The following is an 18,776-nucleotide window of genomic DNA, read 5'->3' on the forward strand; positions in this document are numbered from 1 at the left end:
AATCAAACGAACTTTTTGTAGGAGCTGCCAGTGTAATATCTAGGCCAGTTATTTGCCAGGTCTCAAGTGCAGGTAAGCATTTTTTGCATCAAAACTAGTCAACGGAAATCATGCTATGTTGAAAACGTTTGTTTAGCACAGGCGCTTTCGCTTGCTGGATAACAATGATCAGTATTGTGGATTATTTTTGCGTGATACGTTAGTGCAATAGTTGAACTTTAAGAAAATCGGACTTGAAGTTGGGGCTTTTCCCTTGATGTGTCAGATGTTCGCGGCATGATTGTGTGATTTCTACCCTTGTTTTATCACGATAAGTGTATAATTTTGTGGCTCGGCTTGTTCCCTTTATATCTTAATTAAGGTTCTCTCCTTAATTTCTCGTTGTAGCGCATATGCCATGCATTTGTTTGGCCGATGTTCAAGGGTTTTGGATCCTGCTTTGGATACTAACTGGTCCATTAAACTGAGATATCATTTCATTTACCCTGCATTTACATATTCACTACCATGTTACTGCCTGTCTTATCACGATAAGTGTATAATTTTGTGGCTCGGCTTCTTCCCTTTATATCTTAATAAATGTTCTCTCATTAATTTCTTATTGTAGTGCGTATGCCATCCGTTTGTTTGGCTGATGTTCAAGTGTTTTGGATCCTGGTTTGGATACTAACTGGTCCATTAAACAGATATAATCTCATTTACCCTCCATTTACATATTCACAACGATGTTACTGCCTGTCTTGAACGGTTATCTCAAACAAAAATTTACTACTCTTGGATGTTATTGTTCAGTCATTTTTTATCCCTGTGCCGACCGTAATGCTGGCCAATGGCTCCAGAATATTGTTTTCGTGCTGTTGTGCTGTTTTTTTTTGTGCTAGTCAGTACTTTGCACGAACTGAGTTTAAAAAACACACTTTATTTTCAAGTAGACGCAAATCAGTGTTTTTTCATATCCCATCTGCAATTTAAGTTACAACCTCTGTAAATAGTATGAGGTCTAGTCCCTGTGAGTAGTCCCTGCAACTAGTCGTAGGGACAGGTCCCATTGTGTGAACTGGCCATTTTTGCTTCAAAATCTAGTCACAGGGACCAAAGTTTGGTCCCTGCGACTAGTCCCAGGAATTCAAACCAGTTTGAATTTTTCGGACAAGTCCCTGCAACTTGTTCCTCAGAATGTTCCGTGTGAACTGTTCATGGGATAAGTCCCTGCGACCAGTCCCTTCATGTAAACTCTTCAGGGGACTAGTCGCAGGGACTAGTCCCCTCATGTGTGCCGACTGTAATGCTGGCCAATGGCTCCAGAATGTTGTTTTTGTGCTGTTGTGCTGTTTCTTTTTTTGTGCTAGTCAGTACTTTGCAAGAATTGAGTTTAAAAAACACACTTTATTTTCAAGTAGATGCAAATCAGTGTTTTTTCATATCCCATCTGCAATTTAAGTTACAACCTCTGTAAATAGTATGAGGTCTATTATTTGTCCATAACATCCTTTTCATGTAATTCAACCAGGCCTTTCCATTGAGCCTGATTTCCTTTTTCATGGCCCCACTTGGGGGGCCGTCACATGTACTGAGAACCCAGGAATGGACACACCAAGCAAATACAAGTTACATACAACACCTAAACACTAGGTGAAGAGAAATCTCTGACTAATTTTATTTTAGGCATTCTGGCAGACCTTTTGCACTTATAGATGCTGTCATCACAACACCCACATTCAAACAGAAATAAACAAAGCCTGAAAAAAGCTGACGTTCCCTCTTTTTAAGTTGCTCAAGGTGGTTCAACTACATTTAGCAACCAAATTCATACAAGGAGTTTAGTTCCTGCTGCAGGGTACCTAGTATAGTAGGGGGGAGGGGGTCCAGGAAAATTTTGAAGCTTCAGAACCCCAGGAATGCTATTTAGGTATTCTGGCAGAAATTTTGCACTATATAGATGCAATCATTAAATACCTGTTAAAAAAAACAAGAAAACAAAATTAAATACAGTTGAACCTCCTCGAAGCGACCATCCAAAATGTCAAGCCTAGGTGGATGCTTACGGAAGGTGGTCACTTAAGAGAGTTTAGACCATATTGGTTTTCTCCTTAGTTCTAGTTTCAATTGTGAAGATAGGTGTACTTGTGGATATGGTGTGTCAAACACCGAAGACCACATTCCATGGCATTTCCAAAACCTCAAATTTTGTCAAAAATTCTCAGCTGCGTGTTACATCTTAAAGACTCTTCTCCATATTTGGAAATGTGGTTAAACACGGTCTTTCATGTTTGATGTACTACATCATTGTTACTACAATAATTATTGTTGTTTGTTACAGTTTTAAAGACGTCAGAGCACAGCTTTGACATATTTTTTAATTTGAGTTTGAGGATTTGCATGGGATACCCCTTTCATTTGGGAGATACACTTTGGTCAGTGCAATTGTCTTGCTCACAAACATGGACTGGTCCTTTCAAAATGAAAGGTGTACTGCACATGTCTTGATTCATGGTTGTCAAGCTGATATGCAACAAGTTCAACATGACGAGGAATGTGATTACAGTGAATGAATGTGTGTACAAGAAATTCTCCTAAAAAAGCTGATAACAGTTGGTTTGTGTTCTTCAAATAACATTTAATTTATTAACTTCCCACTGTGAATAGCACGATAAAAAACATGTTATTATCTTATTGTATTTTAAAACAGATCCAACCGATCAAAGTAGTATTGGGTTTGACAAAACAAGTATAACACCTACAATGAGATGTACACATCTGTACCAGGTCATGGGAGCATAAGAACCTAGTAAACCAGAGTGAAGCACACTGAGCAATGTGGAACACTCCTTTAGACATAATTTTGATGTTTGTCAGGTAGCATTTGACTTTTTATCAAGTTCCAGCTGATAAACCTGTACTGTATACTTTTCACGTGAGTCGTTGGAAGCTCTATTACACAACTCTTTACACAACTGTATGCTAACAGCCACTTGAAGATTAATATTGAATCCAGAAACAAACTTGGATACACTTTGCTATCCAGAATTATTATGCAAACTACTAGTCAATCATCAGCATATACTTTTAACATCACAAGGATCTTCATCTATCAAAAGAAGCACACAAACTATATGAACAATATGTTTTTTTTATATAGTTTTTACTGCATTTACAGTAAAATTTTACCATATTTTGCATCATCTTAAAACTGGCAATCAACAAAAGAACCTACTTCCTGTTTGCAAATTGATTATTCTTATTCCACATGACAACATTTCTTTCCAGTCATGACAAAACGTATTCAGAACTTCAGTGGAATTGACACCATTGAAGGAGTGTCTATTTGGGACCAACTGTTGAATTCTCAGTTGCTGACTTTATTATGTAACTGGCTTAGATATTGCAGCAAACCCTCTTGACACAAATGTGCAAGTTAATTTGATATCTGTGAACAAATTAATAACAACTCACCTAACAAATTAATAACAACTCATCTATGTTGACACCTAATAATCAATATTACTTTATTTATTTAAATGTATACCTTTATCTTTCTAGTGATGGCCTATTCACTTGGAGTACGTTAACTCCCGAATACTAACGTTTAAAACTAGCACTCCAACTGAATGAAATAAAAGTAAACCTAAGCCCACACAAGTACGCTCCACTCCCACTGTTAGAGCAAAAGCAGAATATACTTTCCAGCCCAACAAGAGGGTGCATAAATTATAAAAATACTTACTAGTGAATTAATATCTCAGTCATTTCCAAGACTTGTGTTATTTTTGGAGTCACAACACAAAGGTCAAGTTGCTGTTCAGATTGGCAATTATTCTCAGCACCTTGAATTGTAAGTTTTGCCACATTTAATTTACGCAATGTAAATTACACACACACCAAAAAAGCAATTCATTCAGTCTGATTTGGTTATATCTTTCCTCAACACAATTATGATTGTCTCTTTGCCACCCTATTAGACACTTAACAGAGTAACCATAATTTTTTAGGTTAACAAAAAATTCTGGCATTTTCCCACAAGCATGGATCTGCTGTTGCTCTGGATACAATTGCCAACTTAAAACATTATGAAACAACTCTGAACAAGTAAGTACATCAAGTAAACCGTACGACTATAAAGCAAGAAAACGACATAAATTTGATAAATGAAAGGTTTGATACTGACCTTGACAACATGATGGCTTGTTACCAAACAAGACATAGTTGTAGCCCACTTGGTTTACTACCTCTGAAAAAACTTTCCAGAATGACTCGAGAAGGAGAATAAATTCCTACTTTAACATGAACAAGTTCTCTTCCTTCAAACACATTTATTTTTATAACTTATAACCAGGCAGACTTTTTTTTCTTGTCCTCCATAACATCGATTGCTGCCATCTGCTTCGCAATGATGTTCGTACCATCGATCCAACAGGTGGGTGGATGTTTGACTGCATATTGCATCTAGAACTTTATGAAGCTGTTTTCCGAAGACTAAGAGCCGCAGCAGACCCAAGCTTTAATAAAGAAACCTTATCTTCTGGCATATATAGATGATACTAGCCTCCGACATTTTGCTTTGCCATTTTTCTGAACTTCCATGACATACTGCAACCTGTACCGCTTATTATATTCCAGATAACACAAAACGATCAACCATACAATAACGTAAGTAAAGTAAGTAAGTAATACCACCATCTTTGCAACTGTCCTGAACTATCTTCCTAGCTTCCTCACTTTCTAATACCTCCCTTACATATTCATCCCACCTAACCTGAAGTACCATGTATTTATTGTGAGAGAACTTCATCTTTTCACTAAATAAATCAAAAACTTTCTCACTTGACATCTTTATTACTACGGACAGACTGCTAAAATGTTTTACCGATTCGAACTCGCTGGCACAAGAGTCCAGATAAACCTTGAATGTTTCTGCCAACTCACCAGAAACTCTTTCAAGTACAACCTCCTCTCTTAATGCTTTTCCCGTCACACAAATCTTCTCTATTATCATGGCTGAGAACTTCTTCGCTTTAGACGCCATTTTGAACAGGTTTGTTTTGCGAGAGATTCACGCGAGGAGTTCACGAAGAGCGTGCTATTCAGAATGTCCTTATATGGGTAAAAATTAGAAGAGTGATTTTCATTGGTCGGGAATAATCGGCAGCTTAGTTTGAAACAGATAAGGGAAGTTAAACGCTTCTAGATGATATGCTTCTGTTGAAACCTATACCACAGTTGAACTTTACGAACTACCTAGCTTTGATCAGGTCTTTCCCCACAAGAATCAGGTGTCAAACATTTTCTGTGGTGATGGTTGAAAGAAACTCCCATTTTTAGGTCACTGCTCCCTGACTATAACGTTTCATTTACTGGTCAGCAGAAATAGTGTAGAAACTTAACAAGTGAGTGACCAAACCCTCATTTGCATATCATTTGCATAATCTGCAAACCACCACAACACCTTACTTGCTATTGCAATTCACATGTTAAAAAGAGCATTTATACCATGCTCTACAAATATGGCAAGTGTACAGTGTACACATAATGGTTTGGGGCATTTTCAGGCAAAAATCAAGAAACTCATAAAAATAGAAAAGATGAGTTTTGTCCTATGAAATTATGCATAAATTAATATGAAAATTGGCCAAATTTTACTCACTTCTATGTATGTTGAAACACTTTACGATACCAGGAAAAACACTTAACTCTGAAAAAGAGTGCAACTTTTCTACTTTCTAGGTAAAGGCATTTTTGAAAGTTCTGCTGTTTCAAGTGTTCTAGTATCCTTTGAATAAGCCCAGCTGCCATCTCTTACTTTAACAACCTTTACTTGAAAGTTAAAAAGTGACTAATTTCGGAAGGTTGGTAGGTCCATATGATGTCAAATTTGGCCAATTTTGATATGGGGGTAATTTATGCAGAATTACTAAACTTGCCCTGTCTATTTTTTTGAATTTGGCAGAAATTACAAATTTTTAGGAAGCAAAGAAGGAATTTTCGAAGAAGACAGTTCTTCAGGTAAAGCATCAGGATTTTTTTTTATTTTTCAAGCCTGGCCAGAGATTCTACATATTTCCAGTTGGGGCCTCTTAACAACTTCAAGTTGCTAAAGGATAATCAACCACCATGGTGTGTTTGTTAAGCTGACGTTTTGAGCATCAGCCTGTTGTGGGAGCAAAGTGGGTGGTTTTGGGTTGTCTGCACTTTACTTAGTGGAGTAAAGAGGCAAACTATCTGAGGAAGCAAGCTTCAGTAAGTACAAGAAATGAATCAGATGAACAAAGATTCCAAACTGAAATATCTCTGATTTCTGTTCTGAATTTTGTTGACTTTCAGTGTTGTCTTGAAATATCTAGAGACAGGCTTCCGGGTTTTTTGACATTATTTTTCATGTCTCTTATGAGTCATTTTTGTAGAAGAAAAGCCCTTGTTGAGATCTTCTTACCACACAGTAGTCCTAACTCAGGTAAAAGACCTGTGCATTTATTAGGCACAATCCGTAATGATAAATTTTGCACCAAAAGTTGTCACCTTTATCATTAGTTGCTACATTACAAAGAATATCAAATACAAACCATCTACAGAATAATGATAACCAAAAACACAAAATAATTCTACAACACATGTATAACAGACCAACATTAAGCCTGGCAGAAAGAGATTTCTCATCACAATCCAACATAGTGGACTTTGATTAGCGTGGTCAAGTCTTGGCCTTTAGAAGTGAATGGCTCTTAAGAGATTACATCCTTGAAATTCAGTTCCAAAATTAAAACCACACTGCAGACTGATACAGAGAGTGCTACAGTACAGCAACGGTTGTTTTGAAACATATATTTGCTTTACAACAATATATTGTTTTAGTATCATACGAGGCCAAACCCTATTTAATGTGGTTTGCAAGGAAATCCTACTCACATTCATCAGCAATTGAAGTGATTTTCTTGATTCTCTTTGGGCCATGTTTTACTTGTATAAAACAATGTCCCGGATGTACTTGAATTATATCGAGTGGGGGACTACCCTTTCCAACAATACAACAGTCTCTAGCCACATCAAAGTTCCGGCCAAATATTGCCAACAGCAGCTAGAAATGTTTAGTCCATTACACTTCTAACCCCGAATCAATGTGGCTAAAGCTCTCTGCTGTCTAAAGCAAGCACAGGATTATCACCGGAATGCAAACGGCCTAATTATGGGGCTAAATGACGACCAATTTATACATGTCAGGGTCATAAATGGACGATAATGGACAGCACTTACTAACAAATCATTAGACTGACACCTTCTAGGGCTTAATGATGTCCTCAGGCAGACTTCCTTTAGACAGCAGATATAAAAAGCTACTCGATCAGCTCCTCCCAGTCACTATGCAAACTAAAATTCATCTGAGTGTAGCCTGGCCTGAACTTAACACGAATTGAAAAGGGAAGGGGAGGGGGGTAGCAATAAATTTAAAAAAAAAGATAAATAATTGCAACATGCAGCAAGAAGTTCTCTACATTTCATGCTAAGTAAGCCTTACAAGCTGCTGCCATTAGGAAAGCAAAAAAAACACAGGTTACATGAATGAGGGGGTTCAAATTTGCTGGCATGTTTTTGAAAAATCAGTCAGATACACATGTACATAAATACGTTCTACCACGCATCTGTTTGCCAACATTGACGAATTTGCAGGTTGAGATTTGACATAAAATATAAAGAATGTTTCACAAAGGAGGAGTCAAGAGGTTAACTCTAGGCAGTCAACACTTCTTAGAGGGGGACATGGGGATTTGCAGAGTCATGGTGTTGATGTTTCTTTAATGTGGTGATGTGGTGAATAAAATCCCTCTTTGCAGTATTGTGATGATCTCAAACCCTATGGTGTGTGATATTTGCTTCTTATGCTGCCGTATTCGGTAAAATGTAAATATTTGTGGTGCCGGGATTCTTGTTTGACCTTTCTCAAACCTAAATTTGACCTTAATTTAGCATGATTAATTTGTGCTAATTTATAACAAACACGTACAATTGTGTTTAATTTGTAGCAAAATACAGATCAACACTGTCTAGTTAATCTTCAATACGCTCTAGCAGCCAATCCAAAGTTGTTTTCATTTATGTGTAACTTCACAAGTAACTTGACTTAGCTGCCACCCAGAGCTCAGTCTTTACTAAACACGTAGAAAAAATGAGCAAGGAGAGAGATGTTAATCCTGACAATTGGGCAATTGCAGAAAATATCCATACCATACCAGGGGCGGCATTTTCAAATACTGAGGGAGAGTGGAATTTCTTGGACTGGAATTCTAAAAGCACGGGGGGTAATGCAGTTTGAAATTCCAAAAGAATTGGGGGGGGTTCAACTCTGAATTTCCAGAGGGGGAAGACAGTGAAAGCTTCATTCGAAATTCTGATACCGGTTTATACCCGCTCTAAAGTCCTGCAATCTTCTTCACCTTCTATTTTTTCAAAGGTTTATCAAGTATTACAATATCAAACATGAATGCAGCTAGCACCGGAAAGCAATACTCGCAGTCAGGATGGGGCTCCAGGCAGTGGTTTACGTGAAGAAAAGTGAGCAAAGTAAAAAAAAAAAAGAGGAATCTGGGGCAAAGGCCTTCTCACGAGGCTCCTTTCTTTTTTCCTACGTTCGCTTCCTTTGTGTAAGGTTTCTTCACAATAACAAGAAAAGTGATTTACACACAGCAGTATCCACATGTAAGCAATGAAAAGAGTTGAGATGTGTATATTTTGTGGAAATTGTTGAGGTATAAAAGTATCATGTACAGTGTAGATGTTCAAATCATAGGGCTAAAAATATATGTTGCAGTGACAGTGTTTCGTTGACTTTTCTTGCGGTGAAGCAGTGATTTTTTTGCAGTGTTACGGTGTTCAGAACCCCCCATGTCCCCCTCTCCTAATTTTGCTAGTAATGTTACATTGAAACACAGCAAGAAAGAGGAACATATCAGGGGTGTAAGGAAGTCACTCACTACACTGAAATCAACAACTCAGATGAATGTAACAGAGTAAGTGGGGACACAAGCATGTTATGACTGAATCTGAGCAATTATTAACCTGAAAACATTACAAAAGATTTACTATAAGTTTTACCTCAAAATGAGTAGCAGCTGGCATGCTCAGTAACTCCAACCTTGAATCTCTCATTGTTGGATCAAACTGGAAAATACTTGTCTGAACTGAAGATAGCAACTCATTTTGGGAAGCTTGAAATGTCGATCCTCTATTACTTGATGTGCCATGAACATGAACTCTTTTCCCAGGATTTGGATTACCATAAACAGGGCTGAGTCTGTCTCCATCTTGAAAAAAAAGTGAAATACTTTTATTACCAAATCAGTGCTTGTATGATTGCATGAAAAATCCTCCAAGTTAACTTTTTTCCTCAGTGGCCATTTGGTCACTGAATGTTTATTTTTGGCTGCCAGTGAAAATTTTGGTTGCCAAAGCATAAACATAGGCACGCAAGGTGTGCAAGAGTTATTTTTTTGTGAACTAAAAGTCTCGGAGATAGGAGCATTCATGGAACTGTTTACAGTAATGATTTGGTTAATTTCTCACTCACCAATCACATAGCCCTTCCAACACCCAAGAGGAATTTGTGCTCAAAAATACTCAAGTTAAGACAACTTTTCGCATTTTATACAAGTCGTAAGTTTACCCTTTTTACACAACACAACGCAACAACACTACTTCACCGAACATAGGCACGCACTAAAAGTCTCGGAGATAGGAGTATTCATGGAACTGTTTACAGTAATGATTTGGTTAATTTCACAAGTTTTTTTGGTTGCGATGTGCAGCAAGAAAGAAACTGGGAATTTATGATGTACATACAATGTTACCTCAGTATTGGTAAGATAACTTAATAGTAAAGCATAAAATGCTTGACTGAACAAACCACAGTAATCTGACATGTCCCCAGATTAATGTAGATACCATCTTATTTTCTAGCAGGCAATTGGATTGGTTCTTTGATACAACCCACACTGTGATTGGTGTGACACATGCACATGCATAACTCCCTCACTCACCAACCACATAGCCCTTCCAACCCCCAAAAGGAATTTTTGCTCAAAAACACTCAAGTTAAGGGAACTTTTTGCATTTTATATGAGTCGTAAGTTTACCCTTTTTACACAACACAATGCAACAACACTACTTCACCAAAAATACAAAGAAAGAGAAAAAAACCTCTTTGACCCGCTGAAAGTCTGATTTAATTAAATTGCACTTTAACTTGGTGCCATGCAGTCTCCAAAGAACATTTGAACAGTTTTCATACTTTTTACCTTTAAAAATACGGGACTGAAAAGAATGTCATAAAATGCCCATCAAATACAAATATTAAACTGCTACTACAGAGACGAAAAAACCGTCCAGAAATGAAAGCCTCTTTTTTTTTTAATATCCTGGGAACAATAGCCGATAACTTGTTAGCTTTAATTGAATTTACTCCCATATAAAAAACAGTGTTAAGTTACCACTTGTAACTAAAGATAGCAAACATCTCGTGGGAACAAGTAGTGACGATTCGTCAGCTCTAATTGAATTTACTCCCTTGTGAAAATTAAGAGTGTCAAATTACACTTTGTAACTAAAAAATAAAAATATCGTTATATTTGCTTGCAACAAGAACAAAACAATCATTACCTGCACTTACTATTGTAAATGCTAGAACTGTTTCAAATCTAAATAGTCTCGTCTCCTCTAAAACATGTCCTAAGAAGTAGAAGCGACAATTTGTGACCTCTAAATGAATTTACTCCTTTTGAAAAACAAAAATATCAAGTTACCTTTGTAACTTGATTAAAAATATCTTGTTCCCTTTGCATACTACTAACTCATGAACTGGCTCATCTCGTTCATAACTATCCACCACAATACTGAACATTATGCACTCTAAAACAACCCAATGTATGTATGTAACTGTCACACTCCGCTTCAACCTGGAATAAAAATCCAAAAACCGGCAACATACACCTCAGTCTTTATTTTTCAATTACCAAAGTCCTCATGTTTAACACAATAAAACGCTCAAGACTTCATATAACTCACTTAAGTTATCTTGAACAAAAACAATGTCCTTTTTCTTCAACTACAATTTGTGTTGGTTATTAATGTGAATAAGCAAAAACCCTGATAACATTGAAGAGAAAAGATTTAGTTTCATTAAGAGGTATCTTCTCATTCCAGTAGTAAACAAGAACCATTATAACTGTAATATCGTCACAGAATAATATCTTTTGTTCTGTTGACGAAATGAATCGTAGTCTCTTCGCTTTTGACATTGAAACTTATCAATGGATGCTGAAATTAACGACACACCCAGAACACTCATTACGAACTCTGCAGCTATATTTAGGTTTCAATCTGATACAACATGCAAATGATTTGAACCTGGTCACACAAAGCCTTTTCACATTCCCAGTAGTGCATTCTGCCCCCCTAAAATACAATTGATCCTATCATAGAAACCACATCAACTTGTTTTTCATGCACTTCTTTAACCTACTAGTAGAGCAGACTCAATTCAAAACCTTATCTCATGAATGGGAAAAGCTCACCCTTCATTGCATGCACGTCAGTATATGCCAAACATTGTTTCTTTGACTGAATATCCAGTTACAACTGATCATCAAACCCGCCCACAAAATCCTCAGCCTAACCCACAGAAAATGTCGAAGTAAGCCAAATATGAATACTTCCTCCTCTTTTATAGAAGAATAAATATGGCCATTCTGAACTGTATCGGGATCAAATCTTCTCACATACCATTTACCTTCACAACAAGAAATTTGATTGGCTGCTTATAGTAGATCCAATCTGACTGGTGTGACATACATACATCTCTCACTCACTCACTCACTCATTCACTCATCCATTAACCCACCCATAACATACCCCGACGTGCCAACTAAGAGGTATTTTATTTTTGCAAAAAAATAACTCAAAAATTAATTTGAAAATTAAACGAGACTTACCTGTAAGTTGAAGTCTGATTGGAATTCTATCCGTCACCAAGCACTAAGGAATTACATGAGATAGCATTGCGCCTGCACGAACTCAGTTTCTAAAGCACTTACCATGTATGCAGTGGAGAAACTCCCAGTCAAAATAAGGGTGAGTGCTTGAGACGGGAGGGCATGTAATCCCTCAATGCTTAGTGACAGAGCGAATTCCAATCAAACTTCAACTAACAGGTAAGTCTCGTTCAATTCTCAGATTCTATTCCGTCACTGCATTGAGGGCTTACACGAGACTTCAAAGCACACTGCACACATGTAACAAATTCAACACAGAATCCATATTCTGTAAAACAACACTTTGTCTGCAGAGCATCTATGACACAATTCTGTAAATTTGAAGATGGTTTTCCTACGCTTAATTTGATCTTATAGTTGTGGAGTGTACCTTAATGAGATAGTGACAACTGAAGTCATGTTTAAACTGGACAGCTTACGGTCAATATGCATGTCCCTTATTTTCCTTACGTCCCGTGCAATTGCAAATTCTGAAAAACTGTAGTGCACATGAAGAAAACTACATTCTCTGGCACAGCATATCTTCTTGAAAACAACTTGTCTTTTTCAAAAAAGTTAGGGAGGCAACACAAATTAAAGAACATTACTGAGAATAAAATCATCAAAAGCCCCAGAAAAGAAATTAACATTTTACCTCTACTAATTTAAAAAAAAAAACTACATTATCTATCTCTAGCAGATGAATTTGGCAATTATCAGCTTTGAAATTCTCAATATTTTGGCACTTTCAAATGCATTTCTTGGCTTCGTCCTAAATTTAATTAAATTTGAACTAACGCGTTATCTAATAGGCATCTCGTCGGGACTTCATTTCTGAATTAAATATTTTGTGTTTACCCCCATGTTTCTATCACCCTAAGCCATTTTTAAAGCCATGTGTGTTTTTAGATTTAGAAAGTTACTACTTCGCTTCAGAAAATACAAAGGAGTATTTTTATTTACATTAAAATTAGGGAAAGTGTATATTAAGTAATTCTGCAGTTTTGTGGAGGGTATCAGCCAGTTTCACACTGCTGACTGTCGTGATTGCTGCCGGCAGTCGTGACTATAATTATGTAAATATATCTACTTGTCTCATTAATTCTGAAAAAAATAACACTGTCAATCCTATTTATTGTAGTGCCATTTGTAAAGAACGACAACTCACCTTTTACCAGGTACTTTTTAACATTTTGGACAAATATTCTGTGTTGTGTTGAAATGTAAAATGATGTGCCCAGGTGTAGAACATTTTATGGCCGTTTTCAAGTTTGATTTGGGATCAATTTATCACGGCTGATAAGCTATTTAAATATAATTCATAAATTAGTCTTTAAATACAGGAACCAAAACAACTTTTGTATTGCCATCTCGCAGTCAGGGTATTGAAGGCATTATGTGAGGTCTTTCCATTTCGTAAACAAAATGAAACATGTAAAGGGAGAGTTTTATCAACACTTACTTGCTCGTCACTTTGGTAAATATCTTCTGATTCTTCCATGATCTTCTTCTTTTTAACAAAATTAAAATCAAGTAAAGTTCTATTTCCTGCATTCCGTTTTGCTCCACCGCTTCCCGTCACCATGACTTCCTTTCCACCACGTGGGTGCCGATGCACACATCTTATTAAATCAGTTTCAAATCGTGTCACACACTTTTTTTAATTCCCTTCGATCCAATTTGGGTTCAAACAAATTATTACCTGAACAATTTCACCTCCATTTTATTTCTCCAATATCACCCTCAGAACTGACCCACTAACATTCAGAGTAGTCGGTGCAGTATTCGGAATAGCCAGTGAAATGCGCCAGTTGCCGGCTCATTTGACAACCCTGAAATGAAGAAGAATGAAGAAGATGACAGTCATTGTTCCTGTCACCATATTGCCTCTCTGGAAGCTAATCCTAGCAATGGGGCGATGTGTCACTTCGCCCTCAAGACAAAGGTAAAGGAGATATTTCAGCCTGTTGAAGTGATAAAAATGTTCAAGACAGACTTTCACGAAAGAAACAAAGATGGCCAAGCCCTTTCCCACAACGATAGGAAGTTCATGAAGAAAGCCAAGGAAGGGATTCATCACAGAGACGATGGACACTACAAGTTGCCACTTCCACTAAGAGATGAAAGAATGCTTCCTAACAATAAAGAGCTAGCCCTTAGTAGAATCAAGAAACTGAGGGGAAGACTAAAGCATGAGTCAACATATCGGAAAGATTACTAAAGATTCATGAGTGAGATCATTGAGAGGTGTTATGCAGAACGCATTCCACCAGAAGAACTGTCTCTTGATAATGGTCGCATATGGTACATTCCCCATCACGGTGTTCATCACCCAAAAAAGCCAGGAAAAATAAGAGTTGTTTTTGATGCAAGTGCTGAATGCAAAGGAGAGTCCCTGAACAGACAACTATTGCAAGGACCGGACCTTACAAAGTCTGACAGGAGTGTTATGCCAATTTTGAAAGGAGCCCACGGAATTTATCTGCGTCATGGAAGGTATGTTCCACCAAGTGAACATAACCTATGAGCATAGAAACCTTCTGAGATTCTTATGGTGGGAACAAGGCAATATCGAAAGGTCATTGGTCGAATATCGCATGACTGTGCATCTGTTTGGGGTGGTGTCCTTCCCTGGATGTGCCAACTTTGCTCTAAAGACGACAGCAGATGATTTTGAAGAATGTGGTAACGATGCTGCAGAATTTGTATGTCATGACTGTACTTGTAAAGATTCTAGAGGTTGCCTTTAATCAAATCTTAAACAACTACAGGGGTAGTGCGGTGCGAGATATTCGAACTCCACTTGGTAGATTCAACTGATTTAATGACAGATCAAGTCCATAGATCTAGTTCACAATAGGTAGCGACTGAAGAAATAGCAAAAACCTGTAGACCGCAAGTAGTGGTAGTAGATACGAATAGGAGTTGTAGTCGTACAAGTAGATGTAGTAGGTTCGAACTGAAAAGCGATAGTTAAGAATACGTCCTACTTAGATAAGGCATAAAATACCAATCTAACAGGATAGAAAAATCATAATAAAACTAACAAGATCACAGCATGAAACAAATAGACGTGACAATTGATACTTGAAACTAATAGAACTGAGACGATAACAACTCTTGTCGTAACAAACGAAGATATCAACGGCTATCGTGCAAATAGCTAAATATAGCATGAAAGAACCACAATTTGGTAATCATATGACAATTGGACTAATAAAGCAACTTGACAATAAGCCTTAGCAATAGTAGAGCTGTGAAAGCGATTTCAACAAAACCTAGATAAACTAAATGAAATCTTTTCGCGACAAAGAAGACTAACAATTCACGACTTAGCAAGTAACTAAAACAATAAGAACTTACGTACTTTGGTTGATGACTCGCACCAAAAGGTAGCCGAGAGACAGCAAAATACACTTGAAATAGCGGTAACTTGGATCCTCTGATCGTAGCACGGTAGCGGTGTAACTTCACTAACAATCTCTGACTAAAAGAAGTTGCGCGTCGTCTTTTATTGCCTATGCTACATGAAAAAACTAGGGTGTTGTGAGAAACGTGGCGCCCACAATAAAGACAACTTCCTAGCGGCAAAATTTCTAGAACTATTACATACGTGTGAAGATCAAGATTTTATGAAAGCTTTGATTTTGAAATCAGGTACTTGGCTTGAATAACAACTGATAATAAATCAGTAGGAAATTGCATAAGAAATTGATAAACGATTGGCATTTCAAAACTAACAATGACTTCTATGTAGACAACGGTCTGAAGTCCGTACCGTCAGTGGAACAAGCCATCAACCTTATAGAAAACACCAAGACCCTTTCCAAGAAAGGGGGCTTCAACTTGCACAAATTTATCTCAAACCAAAGAGATGTACTAGAAGCCTTTCCAGTCGAACAACATGCCAAAGAAATAAAGGAACTGGACATGGGCAAGGATCTCTTACCCATCAAACAAGCCTTGGGAGTACAGTGGTTCGTGGACTCAGATGAATTGCACTTCAGAGCAGAGCTTAAGGACCGACCTCTAACTAGATGCAGAAATCTTGTCCACTGTCAGCTTGGTTTACGACCCCCTTGGTTTAATATCACCATTTCTACTCCAAGGTGAGAGAATTCTCCAAGGAATTTGCAAGGACGGTGCACATTGGGACAATCCAATACCTGATCCCGTACGAATGCAGTGGGTGAAATGGAGAGAACAACTTGGAACCCTTGCAAAACTGAAGATACCACGCTGTTACAAGCCCGTCAATTTTGGAGATGTTAAGTCAGTGGAGTTTCACAACTTCTCAGATGCAAGCACCTCTGGACACGGTCAGTGCTCCCACCTGAAAATGATCAACCCTTAAGGCAAGATACACTGTACTTTGACAACAGCTAAATCCAGAGTAACGCCTTCCAAACCAATCACTGTCCCAAGACTAGAGTTCACTGCTGCCCTGTTATCCGTTGAGAAAAGCTCCTTTCTCAAGAAAGAGTTAAACTTTGGTGACATCCCTGAAGTCTTCTGGACGGACAGCAAGGTTGTCTGACAATATGTATCCAACGATTCAAGACAATTTCACACTTGCATTGCAATCCGAGTCCAGACCATTCATGAGTACTCTGAACCAAATCAATGGATAAGAGTGGATACAAAGGAAAACCCTGCAGATGAGGCTTCTTGAGGTTTAAGTGCTGAAGAACTGGTGAACAGTCCCAGGTGGTGGAGTAGGCCAGACTTCTTATGGAAACCCTGTTACGATCAAACAGCTGACGTATAATTGCAATCAACAAATGACACTGGAAGATCTTCCTGTCTTTGCTGAGACGATGTCGTCCACTATTGCAATAGGCCTATTAGGAAAATTATTTCAAATATGATCCTTGTAACCTTTTCATGAAATATATGATCTTGAACATGATGACACTTCAGTCTGGACCGAAAAGAAAAGAGTAACACTTTTGCAGTGTCTATAAATTCTTTGCATTCCATCTAGTGGCTTCAACTTTCTTCTCAGTTTATGTTTATTGTCCTGGTCCAAATAATTATAGACATCTTGATCTTCCATTTAGGTCTTAGAACTGTTTGCATTCCAGTTAGTGACTTTTCTTTTGTTGTCCTTAGTCTGTATTGAATGTGCTGGTTAAAAAAAAAATAACCAAATTGGGATGTGAAGTCATCTTGGCAAACATACATATCTGGGGTTATGCAATCCCAAGCTTCCTCTTTTTGAAAAAGTCAGTAGATCTGATCTTGTCCTTGCCTTGAGATCATGAAGGTTATGCAGTCTTGAGTGACAGTGATATAATTGTGTAGTCTAGATCTAGAATAAAGATATAGTTTAGAATCACTCTGTCGTAAATGCTGTCATTAGGGTTACCATATGCCTTTTGAATGTCATGCATCTAAGCGATGTAGCTAATTTGATGTGTAAACAACAAAAACATGTCAGGGGATATTTTATTTTGAATTTTTTGTTCCAAGAGTGATTTTTGTGCAATCACTTCGTATATTTTTTTAATCCTATTTCAAAATTGTTCTGTAATTTTTATTTTCACTGAAATTGAATATGACAAAATGCAGACATATTGTTTAAGCACTTTGGGTCTAGAACCTGAGTAACATATTAAATTAGCAAAAAATTGCATTGACCTGTAGCTTTCTAAAGGTGATTTGGACGCTCCTGTTAGAGGGCCTGGATAATTGGATAATTAATTTTATTTCAAAATTCTTGGTCTTGTTTGATAACCAGCTTTATAAGCTTTAATTTGATATAGGGGTTTAGGTGTCTACAGTACAGTGTAAAAGGGGAGCATTACTTCTCTTGGATGCGAAACACCTCTCAAGCTATACGGTAACCTGAAACTATGAACTTATTACTTCCTTCCATTTTTTGTAAAACAATTTATGACACAGCCACCTTTATAGCAGAGCTCCCAGCGGCCACCGCCAAGCGGAGCCCCATAACTATAGAAACAGAACCACATGCACGCATACAAATAGAAAACCACAGAACTATTTTTTCATGGTCAACATGTCTAGCAGTGTGGATCATGGCGGTTGCACCCAACAAAGCCAATGCCGCGGAACATGGCGGCCATAGTTTAATCGTACATGTATGATATTGGACATCCATGTCATGGTCAATTGACAGCTGTCAAAACAAGGTATCTGCTGACCAGTATTATGTGACCATATCACGGGCTCAGGTTAAGAGCTCATCAAGGTCACATGTTTTTTAAAAAGTTGACCACTGACAAAGTACTGGTTTTCTATTGGATTGTGGGCTCAAGCTACATGTAGGTTAACTTGTTGATCAGGGCCGGGTTGTTCAGAAGGTATTCTAATGTTTTTCACTGCTTATGTTTTATGTAGTTTGAGATTATTGAAACTCAAAACAGAAGGCCAGACATTATAAACAGAAAACCTCAATGCAAAGTTACAAAACTCACGTCAAAATCCTGGGTTAGCTTACTCGGGCTTTGAGCAACCCGGCCCAGGAGCTCTACTTTTAGGCTTGGCTAAATCTAAATATTACAATGTTTACAATTGACTCAGTGGTGGTGTGAATTTGTACATGTATTTTGTAACATAATCGTGCATTGCTATTTGCCTTCATGCTGTACATCCATCAACAGTTCAGTTTTTTTCATAAAATATGCTATTAATAATGTCTACCTTTTAAAAAATACTGGAATTCTACATAGCCTTAAGACACTTCCCAAAAGTGACTAAAAAGATACAGTTAAAGGTATGACAGCTGTACAGTATTAAGAG

General features: G+C 37.5%; 2 protein-coding genes and 1 pseudogene across 5 annotated transcripts in view; 1 reads left to right on the forward strand and 2 right to left on the reverse strand.

Moving 5' to 3' along the window:
- The window catches only part of LOC145480020 (uncharacterized), a 202,077-nt gene extending 192,101 nt beyond the window's left edge, over positions 1–9,976 (reverse strand). Inside the window, exon 1 of the mRNA XM_081458516.1 lies at positions 9,904–9,976. The gene's annotated coding sequence lies outside the window, so the exon portion shown is untranslated. The remainder of the gene's footprint in view (positions 1–9,903) is intronic.
- LOC145480087 (uncharacterized) overlaps positions 1–18,776 on the forward strand; it is a 337,189-nt pseudogene that overhangs the window by 318,375 nt on the left and 38 nt on the right. The window lies entirely within an intron of this gene.
- LOC145479970 (fidgetin-like protein 1) overlaps positions 1–18,776 on the reverse strand; it is a 208,423-nt gene that overhangs the window by 123,113 nt on the left and 66,534 nt on the right. For all 3 annotated transcript variants that reach the window (XM_081458455.1, XM_081458456.1, XM_081458457.1), the window contains exon 7: positions 9,082–9,290. In XM_081458455.1, coding sequence (XP_081314581.1) covers positions 9,082–9,290 — 209 coding nt within the window. The remainder of the gene's footprint in view (positions 1–9,081; positions 9,291–18,776) is intronic.

Source organism: Orbicella franksi, chromosome 2, assembly GCF_964199315.1.
Source record: "Orbicella franksi chromosome 2, jaOrbFran1.1, whole genome shotgun sequence".
Taxonomy (NCBI): Eukaryota; Metazoa; Cnidaria; class Anthozoa; order Scleractinia; family Merulinidae; genus Orbicella; species Orbicella franksi.